This window comes from Camelus ferus, chromosome 19 (assembly GCF_009834535.1).
Source record: "Camelus ferus isolate YT-003-E chromosome 19, BCGSAC_Cfer_1.0, whole genome shotgun sequence".
In the NCBI taxonomy this organism is placed as follows: Eukaryota; Metazoa; Chordata; class Mammalia; order Artiodactyla; family Camelidae; genus Camelus; species Camelus ferus.
The window spans coordinates 37,159,370-37,180,338 of NC_045714.1; the positions used below are offsets into that span (position 1 = coordinate 37,159,370).

Here is a 20,969-nt window from a genome sequence, read left to right on the forward strand (position 1 = left end):
ACACAGGAGAATACTCAAGAAATGTTTGTTGAATGACTGAAAGGGATAGGATTTGGGTAATAATAGAAATAGGTATAATCCCCTATTTGTTTATAGTATGTTACAGATGCAGCAGCAAACTTTCACATCAGTTAGCCTATTTGATTTTTATACCAGATTTGAAAGGTAATCAGGAAAAAGATTGTTTCTGTTTTCAGAATAAGGATGATAAGGCTCAGAGAAATTACATGACTTGTTGCAGGTCACATGACTAAGAACAGCAGAGCCAAGCCTCCTGGACTTGTAGCCTACACCCCTTACAGTCCTGCCCATCCCAGGAGCCCTCAGTGTTCAGCCTGATCGGAGCTGGGGTTTCTCATGGGAGTGGGAATGTTCAGGAACTAAAGAGCACTCCTTGGGAAATTAGTCTTGTCTGGTCAATAATGATCATTTGGGCAATACTAATGAGTTGGGGCCTGGCGAGTTTAATGAGATTAATGGATGTTCTGTCATCCCTGGCTGCCTGGTAACCAGGAGCCTCTGGACCAAGGAGACCCTGGGCACTGATCAGTATAATTGCTTGGCTTTCTCCAGAAATAGCCTCCCCATCACTAATAGCTATTTTCCTTCAAAATCACCCAAATGTCTTCAGGGTTATCTAAGGGCAGAGGTCTGGCCACAGGCTGAAATGACCACTCATCCCCTTGTTGGGGAATAAGGCCAGAGGTATCTAGCAGGACCGGCCCAGACAGAGGCTCTAAATAGCACTGGGGAGGGGGGAGTGGTATCAGGACCAAGAACAGCAGCTCCTTTTTTGAAATGAGTATTTTAAGAAGAGATCCCAGTGCTAGGGAGGATTTACAGAGTTGGGGAAATGAGTGTTCTGGTGATGGTGTGCCTCAGAGGTCAGGCTGAAGACTAGATCCTGATAGGCAGGATTGGGAGGGCATGAGGGTTGATGAGGCAGAATCAGAGGCTTAGGACGGTTGAGACGGTGGCATGTAGAGGAAGCCTGGATTCAAGTCCCCAGCTACTCCCTTTACTAGCTGGGTGACCTTAAGTAAGACATGTTATCTTTGCTGATCTTCAGCTTTTTCATCTATAAAATGGGACTAACAATGTCAGGATCAAGGATATAAACTGGCTTTCTTCATTTAAGTCCTGTGAGGCATTGTAGTAGAAAAGGGAAAAGGGCAAGGACCAAGGAGAGGGTGTGACTGGCTCAGGGCGACATTCTCATCATGGGAATCAGTACCCAAGGCATCTCTATCCATAGGGTTTTGGAGTCAAACAGATCTGGGTTCCAGTTCTGGTTTTGCTCTATTTACCAATTACTTTGTCTCTCTGAGCTTCCTTTCCCTATCTGAATTACCTCTGCATAGGGCTGTTGTGAGAGTTAAATAAGATGAGGTGTGTAAAGTCTCTTGACACGTTGTTGGCACTCAGTAGTTAAGAGGGTATTCTTACTGTAATGCTCCTCTGAGTGGCTCATTTACCCAAAGTTCAGGGGTGCAGGTACCTTTTGGGCTTTTCTGCCTTTACAAAAAGCCCTGTCACTTTACCACATGTTCAGGCTTGGTTCTTGTCTTCAAAACATAGCTTCCATCTGAAATGTTTCAACTGGGAAGAACTATTTATTTTTGTAAAAATTTCTTCTGTTCTTATCAGCCTAGAGAGCAAGCCCATCCCATTGAGCTGTAAATTGCTTTTTAAAGGCTATGTCCCTGGTGGATTTTAATTAGCTTAAGGGTACAGCTTTTATGCAGCGATTGTTTCTCCAGCAGGTAAAAGTGACGATACTTATTTGGGAGCCAGTCCCCAGTTTTCCCAAGGATAGCGGATCTAGACTGCCTCCTCTGAGCTCCTTGCTGTCCTGGGGGCTTGTCTCTCAACAACCTAAAAGGAAATATGGAATATAAGAACCCTAGACTTAGAGTCAGAGGACCCATGGGGTTCTTGGCCCTGCTACTCATTGGCATCCTGGCCAAGTCTATTCTCCTCTGTTCCTCAGAGTAAGAGCGTATAAGCTCCATGCTCACTAAGGTCCCTGCTAATCTGACATTGCAGCGGTGTCTGGGAACAGGTCAGTTTCTTACCTTCTCCCTTCTCCTCTCCCACCACCACCAAGAACAATCCCTCTACCCACCTCTCCTAAGCTCATTGCTAAACATGGGGCCTCTAGGGGCTGCAGACACCTTGCTTTCTATTACACAGCCAATCTGTGAGGCAGAGCTCGGCCCAGGGGGAAAATAGCTTATCAAGTCTAGCAGTTTCTGTTGAATAGGATGTCAGTATTTTCTAGGGGTCCCATTCTAAGCTAGTGGGAAGCCTCGAAGAGCTGAGAAAGAATTGTGTGGGAAGGATTGAGTTGGGGATGGTTGGTATGTGGACTGGGGTTTTTAGGAGGAGGTGCTTGGGACCTCAGCCCCCTAGGAACCCCCATCCCCGCTTCTCCCCACGCCTGCTTAAGGGCCACAGCTAACTGTCCTCACTTGTGGGATATTATCCTCACTGCTTCCTCCCCAGTATTTATTGAGCATTTACTGTGCTCCAGGCTTTGTCAAGCTTGCCTCTAACATTTGCAGGGCAGAACAAGAGTATAATATGTTCAAATATTCGAAGGCTATAACTTATAAGTGAGGCCAACAAATTGTTAATTCGTAACAACCTGGAAGACCATATCTGAATTTGGGATTCTGTACCTGAACCTAGCAGTACTGGGAGAGCTTTCTTTTCATTTCCCACCCCCAACTTCATTCTTCGATTTTAGAAGCTTCGTGGACATGTGTGTGTGGATACTCAAGCATTTCTTTACCTCCAGAGATACCTATCACCACAAGAGTATGCACAGCAGCAGCACAGCCTACCCTCTGAGGAGTGCAGGCCTTGAAAGCAAATTGGGGGCTGTTTAGTTGGGGAATACAGGACTTGAGTGCCCAGAGTATGCGCCTTGGCTTTGCAGAGCGGCCACATACATACACTTCCCAAGTCTCTTCTCTAGAGATTGAAAAACTAACCCTGTGTGACATGGCTTCTGACTGCCTCTCCTTGGCATTGTTCATAATATTCTCCAGTCTGACTTTGCCCCTTATCTAGAATGGGCCCACAAATGGCATTGTTAGTAAAACAGAGAAGTTCAACTAGTCAGAGTAATTACCAGATCTATAAAGAGGTTCACAGTTTGCAAAGTCCTCTTATATACATTGTCCCAAACCACAGGTGATGAGAGAAGAGACTGGGTAGGGCCAAACCCAAAGGACTTTGCTCACCAACCACGGAGTGAATGCTGATACCACTATAGCACCAAACACAGGTGCTCAGCAGTGCTTTCTGTTCAGTGGTATTAGAGGCTCCTGGCAGAGGCATGAAGGAGCCCAGCAATAGTCAGCTTGTCATCCAGGTAGGAGAGGGACTGTCAGAGAACTGTGAGGACTGAGAACCCACATACATTGAGCATTTCCTGTGTGTTAGGTGTTTTCATGGGTAATCTCTTTTGTGCCCCTCACTGTTTATAGATGTTGATGCTTGGATCCAAAGGCAAACTGGGAAAAAAGAATCTGTCCTTCCAGGCCAGTTCCAAAGCTGGCACCAGCCCTTTATCAGTAGCATTGCCCTCTCAGCCCTCAAACTTTATTATCCTTTTTGTATGTGTGGGGTGGGGGAGGGGAAGCAGAAAAATAATATTTTATAATTATTTGGATATCAGTTTTGACATTTTTTATTTCTTGTAATGATGCCATATTTATGCAATAGACATTCCCAAACAATTTTTATATATTAATTCCTTGGAGAATGAACCATTTTCATTCACTTGAAAAACAAATCACAGAATTTCACCTTTTTCATTGGGGAAATCCTTTAAAAATTTCCAGCTGGTAAGAGAACCTTCCCTCATTCTTACGCTCCATCGTTTATCATAGAAATTCAGGTGGCAAAATCTATGCTGCCTCTGCAGTATCTTTTTTACATAACTTTTTTCCATTTTTAAAATTCTTTCCTTGTTTTCTCTTCACTGTGTTTGCTTGGCCATCCTTCGACTCTCCCACCGTATTTACTCCTCATACAGGACCTCCATCTCCTATAGTAAAACATCAACCTTTATTATCTTTGATGATGCGTACTTGACCCCAGTATATATTGCAAGCCCACCCTAGGAGCAGGTTCTACCCCAGGGTCTTTCACAGGTCCAGCCCAAGGTCTCCTTGCAAATAGTGCCTTCTGCTGGTCAGAATGTGCCAGCTTCTAAGCTGGTAAGTTAGATGAGAAAGGGGTCTCTTACCCTAGTGGGACAAAAGACGCAGATTTCCCAGCTTATACTCAGTTCTTCTCTAATTCACAGAAAAGAAGTCCCCCTTGCCCAAGAATATTAGGTAAATAGGCAGACATTTATGATTAACCTAGGCTGATGAGAGTTTTTATACATACTGCTTGGTTCTTTAGCACCTTCTGCTAGTGAGCGGAAGACTGGGCCAGGAAGTATAAATTCTAAGGCTTAACTTTAGGCCTTTCCTACTAAAATTGAGTCTCCTTTCCCCTTTCTCTCTGAAGCCTGTGCCCAGATGTAACTTGTCCAGGGAGGGAAGTAGGAGAGATTTGTACAGCTCTTTGGGGTAAAAAAAAAAAAAAAAATTGCCTGAGCGAAGATTAGGTGCAGTATCTCTAAACAAAGGGGACAGAATTTGAGTAAGTATAAAATGGATAACTCTAAAAAAATTATTAAAACTATTCTCAGGTAAATATGCTGACTTACTGTAGTACAGTTAACCCTTGAACAATGCAGGAGTTAATCCATGTGTAACTAAGTTACAGTCATCCTCCCTCTGTATCCACTGTTCTTCCACACCTGCAGCTTCAACCAGCCACAGAAACCATGTGTTACTGTAGTGTTTACTGTTGAAAAATATTCACATATAAGTCGATTCATGCATTTGAAACTCAGTTGTTCAGGGTCAACTGTATTTAAATTGGATTTAGCTCTGGGAGGGAGAGTGATAAAGTCGGAAAAAAAAATGGGCTTTAGGGACCATTAACCTGGGTTTGAATGCCTGTTCCTGACAAGTCAGTGAACTTGTTGAAGCCTGTTTATAGTAAAATATGAATGATGATAATAATAATCATGGTGTCTTGAAATTATTCAGTATTGTGTACTACCTTTAGCTCACAGTAAGGGCTCAGTGAGGTTTATCTAGCTCACCTTTTTCAAAATACCAGTAAAAACAGCCATGGTTCATGTCTGGGTCAGACTGAGCAACTTTCATAATATGATACTGTTCTGGAGCAAATATTACTTATAATTACCATGTGACCTCTTGGTCATGGTTCTACATTTAAGGAACAGTAGAAAAGCTATGGAAGATCTTCAAATATAGATCCTACATGGGTTAACATTTGAGATGAGCATTAAAGAAGTGGAGGAATTGAAGTCAACGTGAAACTGATGTAATGTTATAAACCAATGTAACCTCAGTTAAAAGAGAAAGATTTGAGTCAAACACCAGGGTTCAAAACCCAGCCCTGTCATTTACTGGCATTGTGACCTCTGTGCATTTCCTCCCTTGTAAAATGTCCTGGTTCTGCTTATCATGTCAGTATCATATGTACTCAGATAGAGAGGTGTCAGATAGAACATGTGTAAAGCACCTGGTATGAAGTCAGCAGCCAGTGAGATGAACAAAAATGGCGAGGCTGGATGCTGTAGGGGTGTGTGTGTGTGTGTGTGTGTGTGTGTGTGTGTGTGTGTGTGTGTGTGTGTGTGTGTGTGTGTGTGTGTGTGTAGGAAGGCACAGAGCAGTCCAGTTTGGCCTGATTATAGGCCATGGGCAGCCCTTGAGCCCAGCCCAGGGTCCCAGCTTCACAGTGGCTCTCTCTCTTCAGGTGGTCACCATGTCTTTGAAGATCCAGACAAGCAATGTAACCAACAAGAATGACCCCAAGTCCATCAACTCTCGGGTCTTCATTGGAAACCTCAACACAGCTGTGGTGAAGAAGTCAGATGTGGAGACCATCTTCTCCAAGTATGGCCGTGTGGCCGGCTGTTCTGTGCACAAGGGCTATGCCTTTGTCCAGTATGCAAACGAGCGCCATGCCCGGGCAGCTGTGCTGGGAGAGAATGGGCGGGTGCTGGCCGGGCAGACCCTGGGTGAGTGTCTCTCCATGGTCCTGCTCCTGGTATTCTCCTGGGCAGGTGCTGACCTGGACTCTTTCGCTCTTCTCTTATCCTCTTTTCTGTCCCCTAGCCCCATACCCCTGTCGGAGATGTTATAATTTAGTTATTAATTATATTAAGTTATGAATTAAGTAGTTACAAAATTAGTGCCTATAGGGGAGAATTTTCTTGGAAGTTTCTTAAAAACACTTCTTCCCAGCTTTCACAGTGCCTTTATTGACAGGTCTTAGGGTTCCAGTTAAAATGCAGATTCTCCAGAGAAAGGGAACAGGGTGGCCCAGCCCAGCCTCTTACATTCAGCTGCATGACTTATGTTAGAACCCTTTCTGAGAGCCAGGAGAAGGGACTGGTAGCATAAGGTGAAGCAGGTGCCCTTGGTCTTGGTATTACATACTTGCGATGTGGCTGTGTGGTGGTCTACTTTGGGGCGTGTGTAGTGCTTGTATATATTCACATGCTTCTGTGTATTTATGTATGTTTGAGAGGGATATGTACTCCTGAATATGTGGTATGTGGATGTAACAATGTGTGGAGAATGTTATGTGGACACATATCTTACTATGGAGAATTACATGTGTATCGGAATATACTTAAGTGTGTAAGCAGATAAGCATGTATTCATTTACCAAATATTTTTTGAGATTCTGTCATTTGCTAAGCACTGCTCTAGGCATAAAGATCTTTGGTAGAATGTTTGTGTAAATGTGCATTGGCTCATTTGCATTTGGGCAGTTATGTATATGATATTGGAGCTAAGTCTGAGTGTGGTTGAGAGCGTGTGATCTTATTACCTGGATATGTGAACACACGTGTGAGGGTGTGTGTCTGATGTATGTGTTTACATGAGTGTACTTGAGAATGCATATATGTGTGATGTACATAGTGCCTGTGTGTGAGTGATAGTTTGAGCACGCGTGCATGCATCTGGATGCATATGAATATGTAAACAGGCATATCCATGTGATGTGTGGGTATGAGTCTAATTTGTTAAGACCTCTGTTGTTCATGTTAGTAAAGTCCGTGTGTGTATCATGTAAACATATAAATTGCTGCACATGTGCATGAGGGGACATGTGTATGGGTGGCCCACTGTCCTGTCAGCATCTGACTTCACCTCCTCCCTCCATATAGACATCAACATGGCTGGAGAGCCCAAGCCCAACAGACCCAAGGGACTAAAGAGAGCAGCATCTGCCATATACAGGTGGGGCACTCTGTCTTGTTTGTCGGTCTCTGTCTCTGGGTGGGATTGGTCCCTCTTTCCACAGGGGGAGTGAACACTGGTGGTGACGGTATGACAAGCCTAGAGTTTGGGGAGGCATTTGGAGATGAGGGCCTGTGGAGAGTGGGCTGAGCGGCTGTCCCTAAGCCCTGGCCCTCTCCCCTTTGTTTCCCCAGTGGCTACAGCTTTGACTATGATTACTACCGCGACGACTTCTACGACAGGTGAGCAGGGGAGGGGCGTGCCCAGGCATGAAACAGCCAAGCTGGAAGGGTCCTGAGAGATTGCTGGTGCAGCCCACTCAGTCCTCCACATGGGAACCAAAGCCCAGAGGTGTGGACAGGCTTTTGCCAAAGGCTGCTCCACAAGTTGGTGGCAGAGCTGGGACTAGAGTCCAGTTCTATAGGTGCCCAGGCCAGAGCTCCCCCCACCCCACATTGCCTCCCAACTCTCTGACCACCCTTTATCCTCCTAAGCCTGGCATGGGACTTGATGGACTGGACAGCCAGGGGACACATAAATGTAGCAAGTTGGAATACAAAATAGGTGCAGGGTCAGGTACAGGGGGTTCTGAGCCCTCACATTTCTGCTATTCAGTTTCCTTACCAACCTGAGGTGCCCTGTCAGCTGAAAGAACCTCAGTCTGAGCCTTCTGTATTTATAGCCAAAATGCCAACAGTCCTTTGGGGGTCTGAATTAGTCCCTGGCCCATCCCCAAGCCTACCCAGACCGCAGCCTCGAGGCTGTGGGCACCACTCTGTGGCACCAGCCACATAATCTTGAGTGGAAATTATGATAGGGGCTGGCCCATACTTGTCCCCTTCCCTGTTTCTCCCTCCCTCCCTTTCAGTCTGCCCCAGTCTGTCCAGGAAGAACAGAACCTCTCTGAGCCTCAGTTTTCTCACCTGTGAGTAGTTTCAGGAGTCAGCGCAGTGTAGTGAAAAGTGCCCTAGCCTGGGAATCAGAAGACCTGGGTGCTAATCTCAGCTCTGCCACTGAAGTGATTGCATGACTTTGGGCAGATCCCCTCCCAGTCTGTGAAATGGGCTTGTACCAAGTGATCCCTCGGGGCTCTTCCAGCTCTGGGATTCTGTGGTTCAGTGATTCTGACCAAGGCCAGAGCCGCCCCCTCCCCTTAGGGGCAGAAATGCAGGGTCTGGGACTGGGTCCATTCCCAGAGACTCTCCATCTCCAGCCATCACCATTCCAGGGCAGGGGCTCCCTGAACAAAGGAATACCAAGACATGGGACACTGAACTACCTAGTGATGCCAGGTTTCCTGGCTCTCATCATAATATACCCCTGAGGCTGCTGTTTCCTGCAGAAAGGTGGTAGCAGCAGCAGTGGTGGGAGAGATCCCTACTCAGCCTACTGAGCATCTGCCTGATCAGGAAAAGAAGCCCTCCTGTAAAGGGCTGGGTGATGGCTTTTGGGGGCAGCATACTGTCTTGGACAGAGGGTCTGATCGGGCTGCTCAACCTTGATACTCCACTGGGCCTCCTGCCCTCCATCTCTGAAGTGAAGTAAGGATGGGGATCCAGAAAGAGGAAAGGGGCTTGGATTCCAGCCTCATGCCGTTGAGGTCATAGGCCCCCGAGTTGAGGGTCTCGGTACCCTGGCCTTTCACCTATCCCACCGTCTGACTTTTGTGTTTTTAACTGAGTTCTCTCATGTTCTACTCTCATAGCAGCCTTGGGGGTTGCAGGGGAGGGCCACAGAATTTGGGGTAGCCATCCTCGCCAGGCAGATGGAAAAACTGAGGCTCAGGCAGGCTTAGGGATTGGCTCCCACTCCCACACCTCTCTGTTTCCAGCTGGGGATTTGTACTGCTTTAGGGAGATTTGCAAACTCTGACCAGAGCTTGTGGTGACAGTTGACTGAGCAGGTCATAGAGTGGGTGTCAGGGTGACCTCCATTCTGGGGCTGTTCTCAGTTTGCTCCTTTGTTGAATGAGGCTGTGACCGTTACCACCTGTCACCTCTCCTGCCCTTACCCAGTGTGGCTGGTAGGAAAGATGGATGTAGTAAGGATTCCAGCAACCATTAAAGTCCGGAAAGCCCTTCCTCTTCACCCCTAGGACTTGCTGGGAGCAGGTATAGGGATGTAGTGCAGACTGCCCAGCCCTTCACCAGCCATACATGTGTTGGTCTAGGGTCAGAGTGCCCCCTGGTGGCCACAGGCCATTCTGCAGCCTCTGGCCCATTTGCTCTCACAGGCTCTTCGACTATCGGGGACGCCTGTCGCCAGTGCCAGTGCCCAGGGCGGTCCCTGTGAAGCGACCCCGCGTCACAGTCCCCTTGGTCCGGCGTGTCAAAACCACCATACCTGTCAAGCTCTTTGCCCGCTCCTCAGCCATCACCACTGGCTCAGCCAAGATCAAGTGTGAGTGACTATATCTTCTTCCTAGATAATTCTTACTTTTTTAATTAGCAAAATAATAGAATCACATTTTCTTACATTGGAAAATAGATAAAGAACAAATCTTCCACAGTTCTGCAGCTCTAACACAACCAAGTGAGTATTGTCATGCATTTCTAAGAGGAAGACTGACATTGGAGGAGGAGGGGCTTGGATTAGGCACAGAATCCAGTGCTGTGACATGGAGTCCAGTGAGAAGATGGTGTCATCTTTCCTTTAGTAGGGACAAGGACAGGTCCACACAGCCCTGCTGCTCCACATTGATTCTGGTATGCACATACTGTGGTCAGACAGGCACTCAGGAAATCTGATTGTAAAACACCTGCATTTACACATCTTGGATGACAGATACCACCATGTAATACAACCAGACACATGCTTGCTCAGGTGCTCACATAGGTTCACACCACATGTGTCCATTCTTACCCATCCCCAGTTCCTTTCAGAATTGGGAGGTTGGTGGGAAAAGATCCAGGTTCAGAAGGATAGGCTGGGCACTGTACGAATGGCCTCTAGAAAGTCTCAGGGGGAGGCTATAGGCAGCTCTGGCCTTTTCCCTGGCCAGAAGAAGAACCATGGAAGAGGACAGTTTCTGCCACTGGTCTGCCTTCCTAACTGACAGAATGGGGCTAGGGTCTCATGTTAGTGTCGAGCTCCAGCCCTCAGGTGACAGCCGTGTGCTCCCTCCACTCCCAGTAAAGAGCAGTGAGCTGCAGACCATCAAGACAGAGCTGACACAGATCAAGTCCAACATTGATGCCCTGCTGGGTCGCTTGGAGCAGATTGCCGAGGAGCAGAAGGCTAATCCAGGTCAGCTTCCAAGGGTCCTTGCCCAGCTCAGTGACCAGGGGCACAGGACAGAATGTGGGGAGGGGACAGTGCATGGGGCAGAGAGGGGCTGTGGCCTCCAATCCCACCTGGACCCACTATGCTGAGGCCTAGCTTCCACTAAGGTGCTACCCTGGTTATCTGCCCCAGGCTGAGTTTTATTCCCCTCTTTCCCACCCCTTCTCCCTGAAGATGGCAAAAAGAAGGGTGACAGTGGCAGCGGCGGCGGCAGTGGCAGCGGTGGCGGCAGCGGCAGCAGCAGTGGTGGTGGCAGCAGCCGGCCACCGGCCCCCCAGGAGGACACAGCTTCTGAAGCAGGCACACCCCAGGGAGAAGCACAGGCTCGAGACGACGGTGATGAGGAGGGGCTGCTAACACACAGCGAGGAAGAGCTGGTGAGGGCATGGCTGGGAAGGGCTGGGCCTGGATTTCGCACTCTTGGTTGCAAGAGGTCTGCTGAGAAAGGGGGAACCTCTGAGGTGGTTGGCACCCCGGTGAGCTCCCTCTTTCTTCCTTCCCAGGGGTTCTAGTCCTGTGAGGAAGAGGGGGGAATGGAATAGGAATAGTTAGCTATTTCAGCTGCCAGTCAGAGGACAGGGGCAGACCCTTCTTGAGCCCAGGGCCCTTTTAGACTCTGTTTTCTACATGGTTAGAGAAGGGAGAGTCACAGGCTCAAGGAAGCACACATGGTCTTCAGAGTTCCAGGGAGCAGGAGTGGTATTGCCTCGGGGAAGCCACAGGGAGGGTGGGTATCCACTTCACCTGAGGATTTTCTACAAGCCATTGTTGCCTGAGCACAAAACAGGCTGTCTCATGAAGGATGAGGGACTGAGCTCCCTGTCTGTTACTGGAATTCTTCAGATTGAGGCAAGGAGCTTATATTAAGTGGGAAGGGAGACCTGCTTCTGAGTCTTTTAAGATATCTCTTGTGTGCCTACTGCTCATTTACCTAACACTCACTGAGCACCAAACCCTGTAGTTTACACTTTTTAACTTCATTTAACCTTAACAGTAGCCCTGTACTGTGCGAAGGATTACTCTTGTCGCATTTTACCCCATGAGGAAACTGAGACCAGAGGAGTTGAGTAGCTTGCTCAGGGCCTTGTAAGCTAATAAGAGTTGAGCCAGGATTGGAGCTTGGATTTCTTTAGCAGATCTGTGACCTTCCTCCACATGGCTGGGTTCTGGTGTGAGGACAGATGGGCTCATGGCCGTAACAGTTAAGAGGTCCTCCTCATGCCCAGCTTGTCTCTTCTTTGAACCTAGCCTGATAATCCATCTTATTCTTTTAGTACTCTCCATAAAGGCCCTAATAAAGGCTTAGATGCTCCTAAGATGGGGAACTCATCAGTCTACTAGACTTTCAACCTCCTCCAGTCTGAGGAGGTCTTTCTATGCAGAAGCGTGTCCTCTGCCACAGCTAGAACTTCCTTTACTGGTTCTTTCTCCTGAGGGGCCCTGTTGGGATCCCAAGCCAGCCTTGTTTAGTTAGACTGGTCCCATAGTTATTCTCTTTGGCTGTCCCTCCCCCTTTCTGAGAGTGGTCTAGGTGTGCTCTGGGCCACCAGGCAGGCCAGAGCTTGCACTGAGTGATGTGTGGTCCTTTGTTGCCTCCTCCCTATCAGGAGCACAGCCAGGACACAGATGCGGAGGATGGGGCCTTGCAGTAAGCAGGTATGGGGGTCCTGGTGGGGAGGGGTGAAGTGAAGTGGAGGGCATGCCATGAAGTAGACCTAGCAGGGTAACACTGTTCCCAGAATGAAGGGCCCATCATCCCCAGCCATTCTGCTGCACCCCTTTATGCTAGGGGTTTGGTGGATTGCAGGAGCCATGGATGGGCTAGCTGGGTCCACCCAGCAGGAGCTCACTCAGCATGCTCCAAGCCACATTACCTGTCTTCACTATGAGAAGCAGCTCTGAGTCTAGTGGAGGAAGACAAACCATTGCCACCCAGTGTGCTTGGGATGACAGGGGCTAGAGAGCCAGAGGGTCAAAGAGGCATGTGGTGGGAGCGGGGGGCATGTAGCTGAACCTGTTCAAGATTGAGGGAGAAGCATCTGAAGGACCCTTAGCAGAGGCACAGAGATCTATGTATGGGGAACAGCCAGGAGCCTTCTGTGGCTGCAGTCCCAGCTCTGAATAGGGAGGAGGGAGCTGCTCATCATCAGAGGGTGATGCTTGTGTCAGGCTTAGGGGCTGGGATGTGATCCTTAAAGGAGGAAATGTCCTGTGTGCCCAAGTCCCACAAGGGCTGTGATTGTGCCAGGGTAGCAGATGCAGAAACTGAGGCACTGAGGTGGGTAGGGAGATACATATTTTATAAGATCCCATGGTGGTAATTGGTGGAGCTTAGATTTGAACCTACTGGTGTGTGGCCTCAAAGCCTGCTCTCTGGTTGGTATTTACCACCTTGCTCTGCCCCATTGTTCAGGGCAGCCAGGCCCCACCAGCTCTGCCAGCACTCTGCCCTGTTCTTCTGGGGGCCGTGTTCAATGCAAGACAGGCTAAGGTGGAGGAAAGCCTAACAACATAGATGTCCTTACACATGACACATTCATGTAGGAGATGCTCCACCATAGATTTAAGTTTTTGAAGCCTTTCTTCTTGGAGCTTTGTGGTTTAGTTTTACCTGGGAGGCGAAGTTTTACCTTGGAGGAGATTAGGTTTTAATTAATTAATTAATGTAATTGGAGGTGCTGGGGATTGAACCTGGGATCTTGTGTGTGGTAAACATGCACTCTACCACTGAACTGTCCCACCCCCCCACCTGTGTTATTGAGAGCACAAGGGGCTCTTCCTCTCAACCTTAGTCTCTTGTCTCTCTCTTTCTCAGCCTGACAGGAACAATGGCCACTGGCAGAAGGGTGTGCACTGTACCAGACCTCAAGCTGGGCACCCCCTCCCCCGGGTGCCATCCCCAGCAGGTCCCAGAGGAGAGCTGGCAGCAGGCACCTTCTCCCTGACACATCTCAACCAGTGCCACATTCTCTGCAGGTGGAGTTATTGGCATCCCCTCCTCACGCACCCTCCCTGTTGGCACTGCCCAGGCGAGAGGGCAGAGTACGGAGTTTCCCCACAAATCTGCCTCTCCTCCCCAGGACACTCCCAGCTTGGGGTTTTTCTATAGGTTTGGGGGGGGGTGGGGTCACAGGGAGGGGACCCTGACAATAAAGAGATTGGATCCCAACTTGCTCTGAGATGGGATGGTTTGTGTCTTCTCACGAAGGTACCCTGAACCTCCTGCCTAACCAGAAAACAGATCTGCTATACCCTCTTGTTCCTCCTTCACTCCTTCCTGTCAGGAACCACTGTCTAGGGTGCCCAGAACTAATCCATCTGGTCCTTAGTTTCCATGGCTAAAATGGAGATAAAAATGGTGAGTAGGGTTGTTGGGGAGGGTCAGATGTGCCAGTGCCTATGAGAGCACCTTTGTGGTTGAAGAGCCAAACGATTTTGATACACTTGGTCAGGCAGTGGTAGGTCCGGGCCTCAGTTTCTCACTAAGTCTGGTCTTTCCCAACTCCAAAATGGTTCTGGAACCCATCACTTGCCTAAACCCTTCTCTGTCCTGGTTTAGGACACTTTTTTTCACAGGGATCTTGGGCAGCAAGGGGAGAGAGGGTAGAGGCTGAGGGGTCTTCTGACTCTAGTAAGAGGTTGCCATAGCATCACAGGTAAACCAGCTGTTATCCTGCTCAGTGTCTGGCTGAACTCTTAGAGTAGATGCTGGGGAAAGATTTAGGTGTTAGTAGGGAGAATGAGGTAAAGTGACTTATAATTTACTATTTTAAAACCTGGGCATTGAGTTCTCATGTCTCAGGTTTCTGGATCAGTCTGAGAGATCCAAACCTGGAGGGAAAAATAGCCCCTTGGAACTGGTCAAGACTTCAATCTGGAGAGATGAAGAGGGTGTCCAGAGGAAGGGGCTAGGTCCACAGGGAGTATCTCATGCCCATAAAGAGCCCTTCAGTCCCTGAACCCACAGTCTGTCTTTGCTGCCCGGAAGATTGAGCCCAGCTCTAGCCAACCCACTTGCAAAGCTGGGCAGGTCTCCATGTTCCCATCTGTACAAGGTATGGAACTGCTGTCCTGGACTGGAACTTGAGCAAAGTCCAAAGAAGGGGTTTTGGAGTCTGGTAAATATCATGTTGAGGGCTGGCACTGTGTTTCTTTGTCCCCAGAGCTTAGTGCTGTGTGCCCACTGTATTGTAATAACACTTCTAGACTCTACAAGGTCTACCTTGTAGACCTTGTGCTTGACTGAGACACTCACTTTTCAGAGCTTAGGGGCCACGTAGAAGAGCAGGGGCCATGGGGTTCCTTAATAGGCCAGGCATAGAGGGCCATGAGAAGAGCAGTGAAGACTCTTTGAGGGTTGGAAGCATCTGCTCTACCTACAAGCCCTGCCTAAACATCCTGGCACCAGGACATATCCTGGACAGAGTGAGAATGGAATCCCCATCCTGGCATCCCAGAAAAGCCCTTGAACTGAGAAAACTCACATTTGGGTCCTTGCTTTGGGAGGATCACATCCACAATACCCTGCATTATACATGCCTGTCCTCCGTGTCCGGGGCCAGGAAAGACTTCTCATCTCCCATTCCATTGCTCAACAATTTTCATTTTTCTGTCCAACCTCTGAAAACCAAAAGGAGGTCCTGAAGAAATGTGATAACAGATTCTGCCTAAAGGACTAATATTGTCTAGGTGCGATCAAGATCGGAAGCATCAATTATGATCCTAGCAGCCATCTTGAAGGAATATGACAGCCAGTGGGTTTCCTGGATTGTGAGCTAGTTAAGGCTTCCCCGCTGTACTGCTGCCAATAAGATTTATGACCCTGACAGTTCTGTTTCTTTGCCAGGTCTCGGTTTCCTCATCTGTGTGAGGTTGGCCTGGATCAGGGATAGTAAATGGGCCTTATTTCAGTTATTAACTGTTGGTATAACAAACTACTCTGAAATTTAGTGCCTTTAATGAACATTTTTTAGCTTCTGATTCTGTGGCTTGGCAGTTAGGGCCGTGCTCAGTTGGGTGGTTCTTCTGTTTATCTCAGCTGGGCTCTCATATGGCTGAAGTGAGCTGGCAGATTGGCTGGAAACTGGTTGGTTCTAGGTAACCACCCACTTATCAAGTTGTTGGGCAATGGGGGCAACTGGGCCAAGATATTCCTAGCATCCAGCAGGCAAGACAGGGTATGCTTGTGTCATGCTTGTATGATTCCATTGGCCAAAGGAAGTCATATGGCTAAGCCTAGATTGCTCTTTATGGCCATAATTTGTTTTTAATTTTATCGCAGGCCTCATTTCCCTTGCCAGTTTAAAGCATCTAGTAGAAGCAGTTTTTAGACTATGAGGAAATAGTAACATGGTAGTTTGGTAATGTTTTTTATGGGCAAAGAATTGAAATACAGGTATGTGAGTGTTGGGTATTAGCTAACCCTGGCCAGGACATATATTGTCCCATAAGGACATATATTACTGTACAGTGGGCCATCTGATAAGACCACAAAAATACATGAGGTAGAGCAAGGCAAAAGATTCTCAGCCAGGTGTCCTGGGTTTGGATTGTTTGCATTTGCTCCACAATTATTTAGGTGACCAAGTCACACTTTCCTTTTTAAAAACTCTTATGTGTTATATAAGGGTTTGGTTATAACTGGGTTTTTTTTTTTTTTCTGGGCTGGGAGCCAGCCACCATGCTGTGAAGAAGCCCAGGCCACACGGAGAGGCCATGTGTACATGTTCCAGCTGACAGCCAGTATCAACTATCAGACATGAGTGAGGAAGCCTTCGAGATGACTCTAGCCCACCACTGTCTGAGAAGTAAGAAAGAACTGCCTAGCTGATCTCAGTCAAAGCTCAGCACCATGAGTGAGAATAATCAAATGATTGTTGCTGCTTTAAGCCACTAAGTTTTGGAATGATTTCCTGTATGTCAATTGATAACCAGAACACAGACTGAGACTCAGAGGGGTTAAGTAGCTTGCTCTACCTTGGGGCTGGGTTAGGAGTATAAACTTTGTGTTGAATTGAGTTTCTGTCCAGACTATTTGTTGTGTGACCTTAGGCAAATCATTTAACGTCTCTGAGCCTCATCTTCCTCATCTGAAAAAGCAGAAAAGAGTACATTCTTATTAAGACAATACTTAAATAAATGAGAGCACTTACTGCCTAATTCAGATTCAGGTGATTTTCTCTTAAAAATAACAGACCATAATTTCCTATTTTTTTAATACTTACTTTTATACTCGCCTTGTTTGAAGCATATTTCAGGCAGCTTACAAAGAGCCAAAAGAATATTATAAAAGCAAGACAAAGGAAGGTAATAGCAAGGAGGCTTTTTTTTTCTCTTAGTGTTCCAATGTCTATGAGTTATTGCAGTCAAGAGCAGTGTCAGTCCAGTCACTAGGCCCATGGGGCAAGGCAAGCTGGTCCTCCTGCTTGTGTGAATGAATAGATACCTCTATCCTCTGACTGGTCAGTGGACTCTTGGTACACACATACCCTTCCATGCACCCCCAGTGTATCTCCTGTGGGAGCCCAGATGATCAGGGGTGTCTTTCCACAAAAGTGCAGCAGCCTGGTCCTGTTTGGACAAGTACATGGGTTTGGCTCTTCTAGGTATACAGAACAGAAAACTTAACAGGGTTACCCATTTCCACTTTCTGACCTCGACCCCATCTCCCCACCCCCCAGTCCCTTCTAACAATAACCCCTCTTATTCCTCAAACCCCACCTTCATTGTCTCTGTACCCTGCACATCCCAGTGTCCAGCTCCCTGACCACACAGGGAGCTGCCTAAGGTGAGAGACTGTATCATCATCCTTGCCCATAGGGATTTTTTAAAAAAGGAAAGTGTGACTTGGTCAACTACATAATTATGGTGCAAATGCAAACAATCCAACCTAGCATTTACCTTTGTATTCTTATATACTCTACCCCTGTAGCATTTGACTACAGAAAGTGGGATAGAATTTATCCATCTACCTATCTACCTATCTATCTATCTATCTATCTATCTATCTATCTATCTATCTATCTATCTATCTCACATCATGCCTATATATAGGCATTTCCTGGGTGCTCTGTTAACAGATTGCATTTTCTTTTTTTAACCCTCACATCAGTCCCCTGGAGTTGGAGATACTCATCCCGTTACCGATTGGGAAACTGAGTCTCTGGGCTGAATAATTTGCCCAAAATCATGTCACTTGGAAGAGGTGGAAGCAGGATGCAAACCTGGGCAATCCCTCCCTACATGTGGGTCATAAACGAGTCTCAGACTCCTCCCGATTCTTGTGACAACAGTCTCTCCTCCTCCTCTGCAGTTTCCTTTGCTGACTCTTCCTCTTATGCCAGCACCTTTTTATCCTCTTTAATTTTCTGTATAGCTTCCTGCCTGACCAAACCCATGGCTTCAGACTCCACATTCATACTTCTATAATCTCCACCTCTAACTCAATCCTCCCCAGAGGATATACAGCTATCTGACAGCTGCACCTGAATGTCCATGAAGGCCTCAGCTGAGCCCTGTCCCTCACCCACCCACCCCACCCGATCTTTTTCCTTATGAATCCTGCATCTTGGAAAATGGCATCACAGTCCACCCTGTTGCTCAGGTCAACATCTTCCACTTCTCCCAGGTATGTCTTGGCCCTAACCTGTTTTTCACCCCACTGCCTTGGTAGGTTAAGCCCTTTTTATCAATTACTTAAATTTTTGCAATAATGTCCTAACTAGTCTTCTTGCCACTTACTTCCCATCAGTCTTTCCTCTTTACCACCATCAGTTATCCACTGCCCAGTGGGTAAATTCCAGACCCCTTAGCATGGCATATAAGCCCTTGAGGATCTGACACCTTCCTTTCTCTCTAGCTTAACACCTCCCCTCCCCAAGTCTGCCCTCTGTTCTCAAGCCACATGTAACCAATTGTGATGAGAACTGTTTTTCTGTCTTTACAACATGAGGAATGTTCTTTACCTTCTACTAGCTAACCCTCATTTATCTTTTATAGTTCAGCTCAGAAGTCACTTTCCCAGACACTTGGCTGGCCTGGGTTAGCACTGGCCACTCCTGTGTTACTTTTATCACAGCTTTTACAGATTATATATTTACAACTGATTTTACTCATCTGTCATTTTTACTAAACTGTAAGCTTCTGGAGGACAGGCTCTGGAGCCCAAACGCCTGGGGCCACATCCTGATTCCTCATTTAACAACTACGTGACCCCTTGGTCTGAGTCTTCATTTCATCTGTAAAATGGAAGCAATAGTATACCTACCTCAAAGGGTTGCTGTGCTGATTAAATGAATATATAGGCATCTAGAACAGGGCCTGGCACAAATTAGGGACTTTGGCAATACTAGCCGCTTATTATGTAAATGATTACTTAAAAATAGCGCAGAGCCTGGGCCACATGAGAAGCATGTCACAGTGCACTGGTCTATCTGTGACTGCAGCAGTCATAATTCTCAGAGGCCAAAATAGTTTATGATAGTGATGCTGTTGCCCAGCGTGATATGATTAGGTTTGGCCAACTTCCCGTGTAATATTTTGGCTTTAATTTGGTTCCTGGCTCATTTAAAAGCTCATGAAAATCTGCAGCTGATGAATAAAACTTTATAGAGACGTTCCTTCAAATGGTGGTGTCCAGTATGAAGACTAGCTGTGTTAAAACAGAAGCCAAGCTTAAATCAAAGGGCAGTGATTAGAAAGGCTTGTTACCAGGGAAGGTTTGAAAGGACAAGAGTAATGGCAGGCACTCAGCAGGTGTTTAGTCCTCACCACCATTAATGTGACAAAGCTCCAGGGACTAGGCCTCTTGCAAATCCTTGGGAGAGTCTGGTGCTTCTATGGCCAATGGTGGTAGGGTTTATCAGGATCACTGAGGCAACCATCCTGTCTTGAAGCAGGTCAGTCTTTCTTTAACAAGGTCAGTAAACCCACTATTACCATAAAAATAGGAGGAATACCTACAGTCCTCAGGATTTGTACACTTGGCAGGGCCACCCTTTGGGAAAAGAGATAGATGCTTAGAAATACTATCAGCCATTAAGTCTCCTCCCCTCGGACCAGGGAAATTCAGCCTAAGGGAATAAGGCAGACCTGGGTTAAGCACACTTTTTTGAGATAGGCATTTTCTCATTTTATAGATGAGAATGTGGGATATAATCAATGGTAGAGGACTACCGCTCCAGACTGTTCAAAGCCTATACTCATAGCATTATCAAGAATTAGCAAAACCCACCATTAGGGTACTAACTTAATAAACCATGGCATAACACGAATAGACTCAGGCAGTTTTAAAAACTTACGAAGACTGTACTAGCTTGGAAAAATGTTCTTGGTACTAAAAGGTTCTATGGTGATAGGATTATGGGAATTAGTTTTTAATTATAAATTCATCTTCTCAATTAAAAAAAAAGACTACCACATGCCATAAAGCCCAACTTCTAAAAACACATTGTAAAAAATAATGTCCTGTTCACATGGGAAACCTTAGCATTGCCGAGGGAGCGGGAGGCCAGGTCATATCTGGGGCCTCATACACCACAGCAGTACTTCTTCCAGGCTGTCCAGCCTAGCATTTTTTCTAAACAGTTACCCTGCAAAGTGTTTTGGAGGGAGAAGGGACTACAGGTCTGCATATTCTATGTTCCTCTTAAAGAAATTCAAATATTGGAAAACTACCTACAACTTAACCTACAAGCTAGGCACTGCTTGCTCTAGGCATGGGGATACATCAGTGAATAAGCAAACTGTTAGCACTTATGGTGACCTGAGGGGAAATGGTATTTTACATGCACGGAGAGGGACCTCAAGTGTGGGATGAGCTAGGATACCTAGGAAAAGCTTAAGATTTTCTGAAGTGGGGTTGGGGACAGGTATAGGGTTCTCTAAAGACTGAAGGTAGAACTGCATGTTATATGCTAAAGAAAAATGCCCATCAGCACACAAAACACTTTTCCTTAGGCAGTCATGGAACATGTTTATCTAGTCTCAAACTCATTTACCATGGGACCTCCCCTCCCACCCCCACCCCTTGCATAATCAGAAACACTCTTCAACATTCTTTTCTAAGATGCTTTGGAAATGGTAGTCTGGTTCCCTCCTTGTAACCAGAACACAGCTCTTGATCAGAAACTCAACTGCCTTTGCTTTGTCACTATAAAAGATTCCTTCCAGCTGAGTTGTGGTTGGTGTGAGGTAGCAGAGACAGGAGACTGATGGTACTGTGACCTAGGGCAACCCATTGTTTTGAATGGGTTAGCTATAGTCAACCTAGTTTTAACCAGACAGAAGTTCAACTGCACTATCTTAAAGGGCCAGGATCAGTCCAGAGACTCTGTTTTG

General features: G+C 46.9%; 1 protein-coding gene across 6 annotated transcripts in view; it reads left to right on the plus strand.

Annotated features, from left to right (window-relative positions):
• Nucleotides 1-13,805, plus strand: part of RALY (RALY heterogeneous nuclear ribonucleoprotein) — a 77,166-nt gene extending 63,361 nt beyond the window's left edge. For 5 of the 6 annotated variants that reach the window (XM_032462141.1, XM_032462138.1, XM_032462139.1 and 2 more), the window contains 8 exons: nt 5,854-6,118; nt 7,277-7,349; nt 7,544-7,591; nt 9,583-9,749; nt 10,482-10,595; nt 10,806-11,008; nt 12,239-12,287; nt 13,447-13,805. In XM_032462141.1, the coding sequence (XP_032318032.1) occupies nt 5,863-6,118; nt 7,277-7,349; nt 7,544-7,591; nt 9,583-9,749; nt 10,482-10,595; nt 10,806-11,008; nt 12,239-12,283 (906 nt within the window). In that variant the 5' untranslated portion in view covers nt 5,854-5,862 and the 3' untranslated portion in view covers nt 12,284-12,287; nt 13,447-13,805. The remainder of the gene's footprint in view (nt 1-5,853; nt 6,119-7,276; nt 7,350-7,543; nt 7,592-9,582; nt 9,750-10,481; nt 10,596-10,805; nt 11,009-12,238; nt 12,288-13,446) is intronic. The other variant, XM_032462142.1, reaches the window with a different exon arrangement.
• Nucleotides 13,806-20,969: the final 7,164 nt, after the last annotated feature.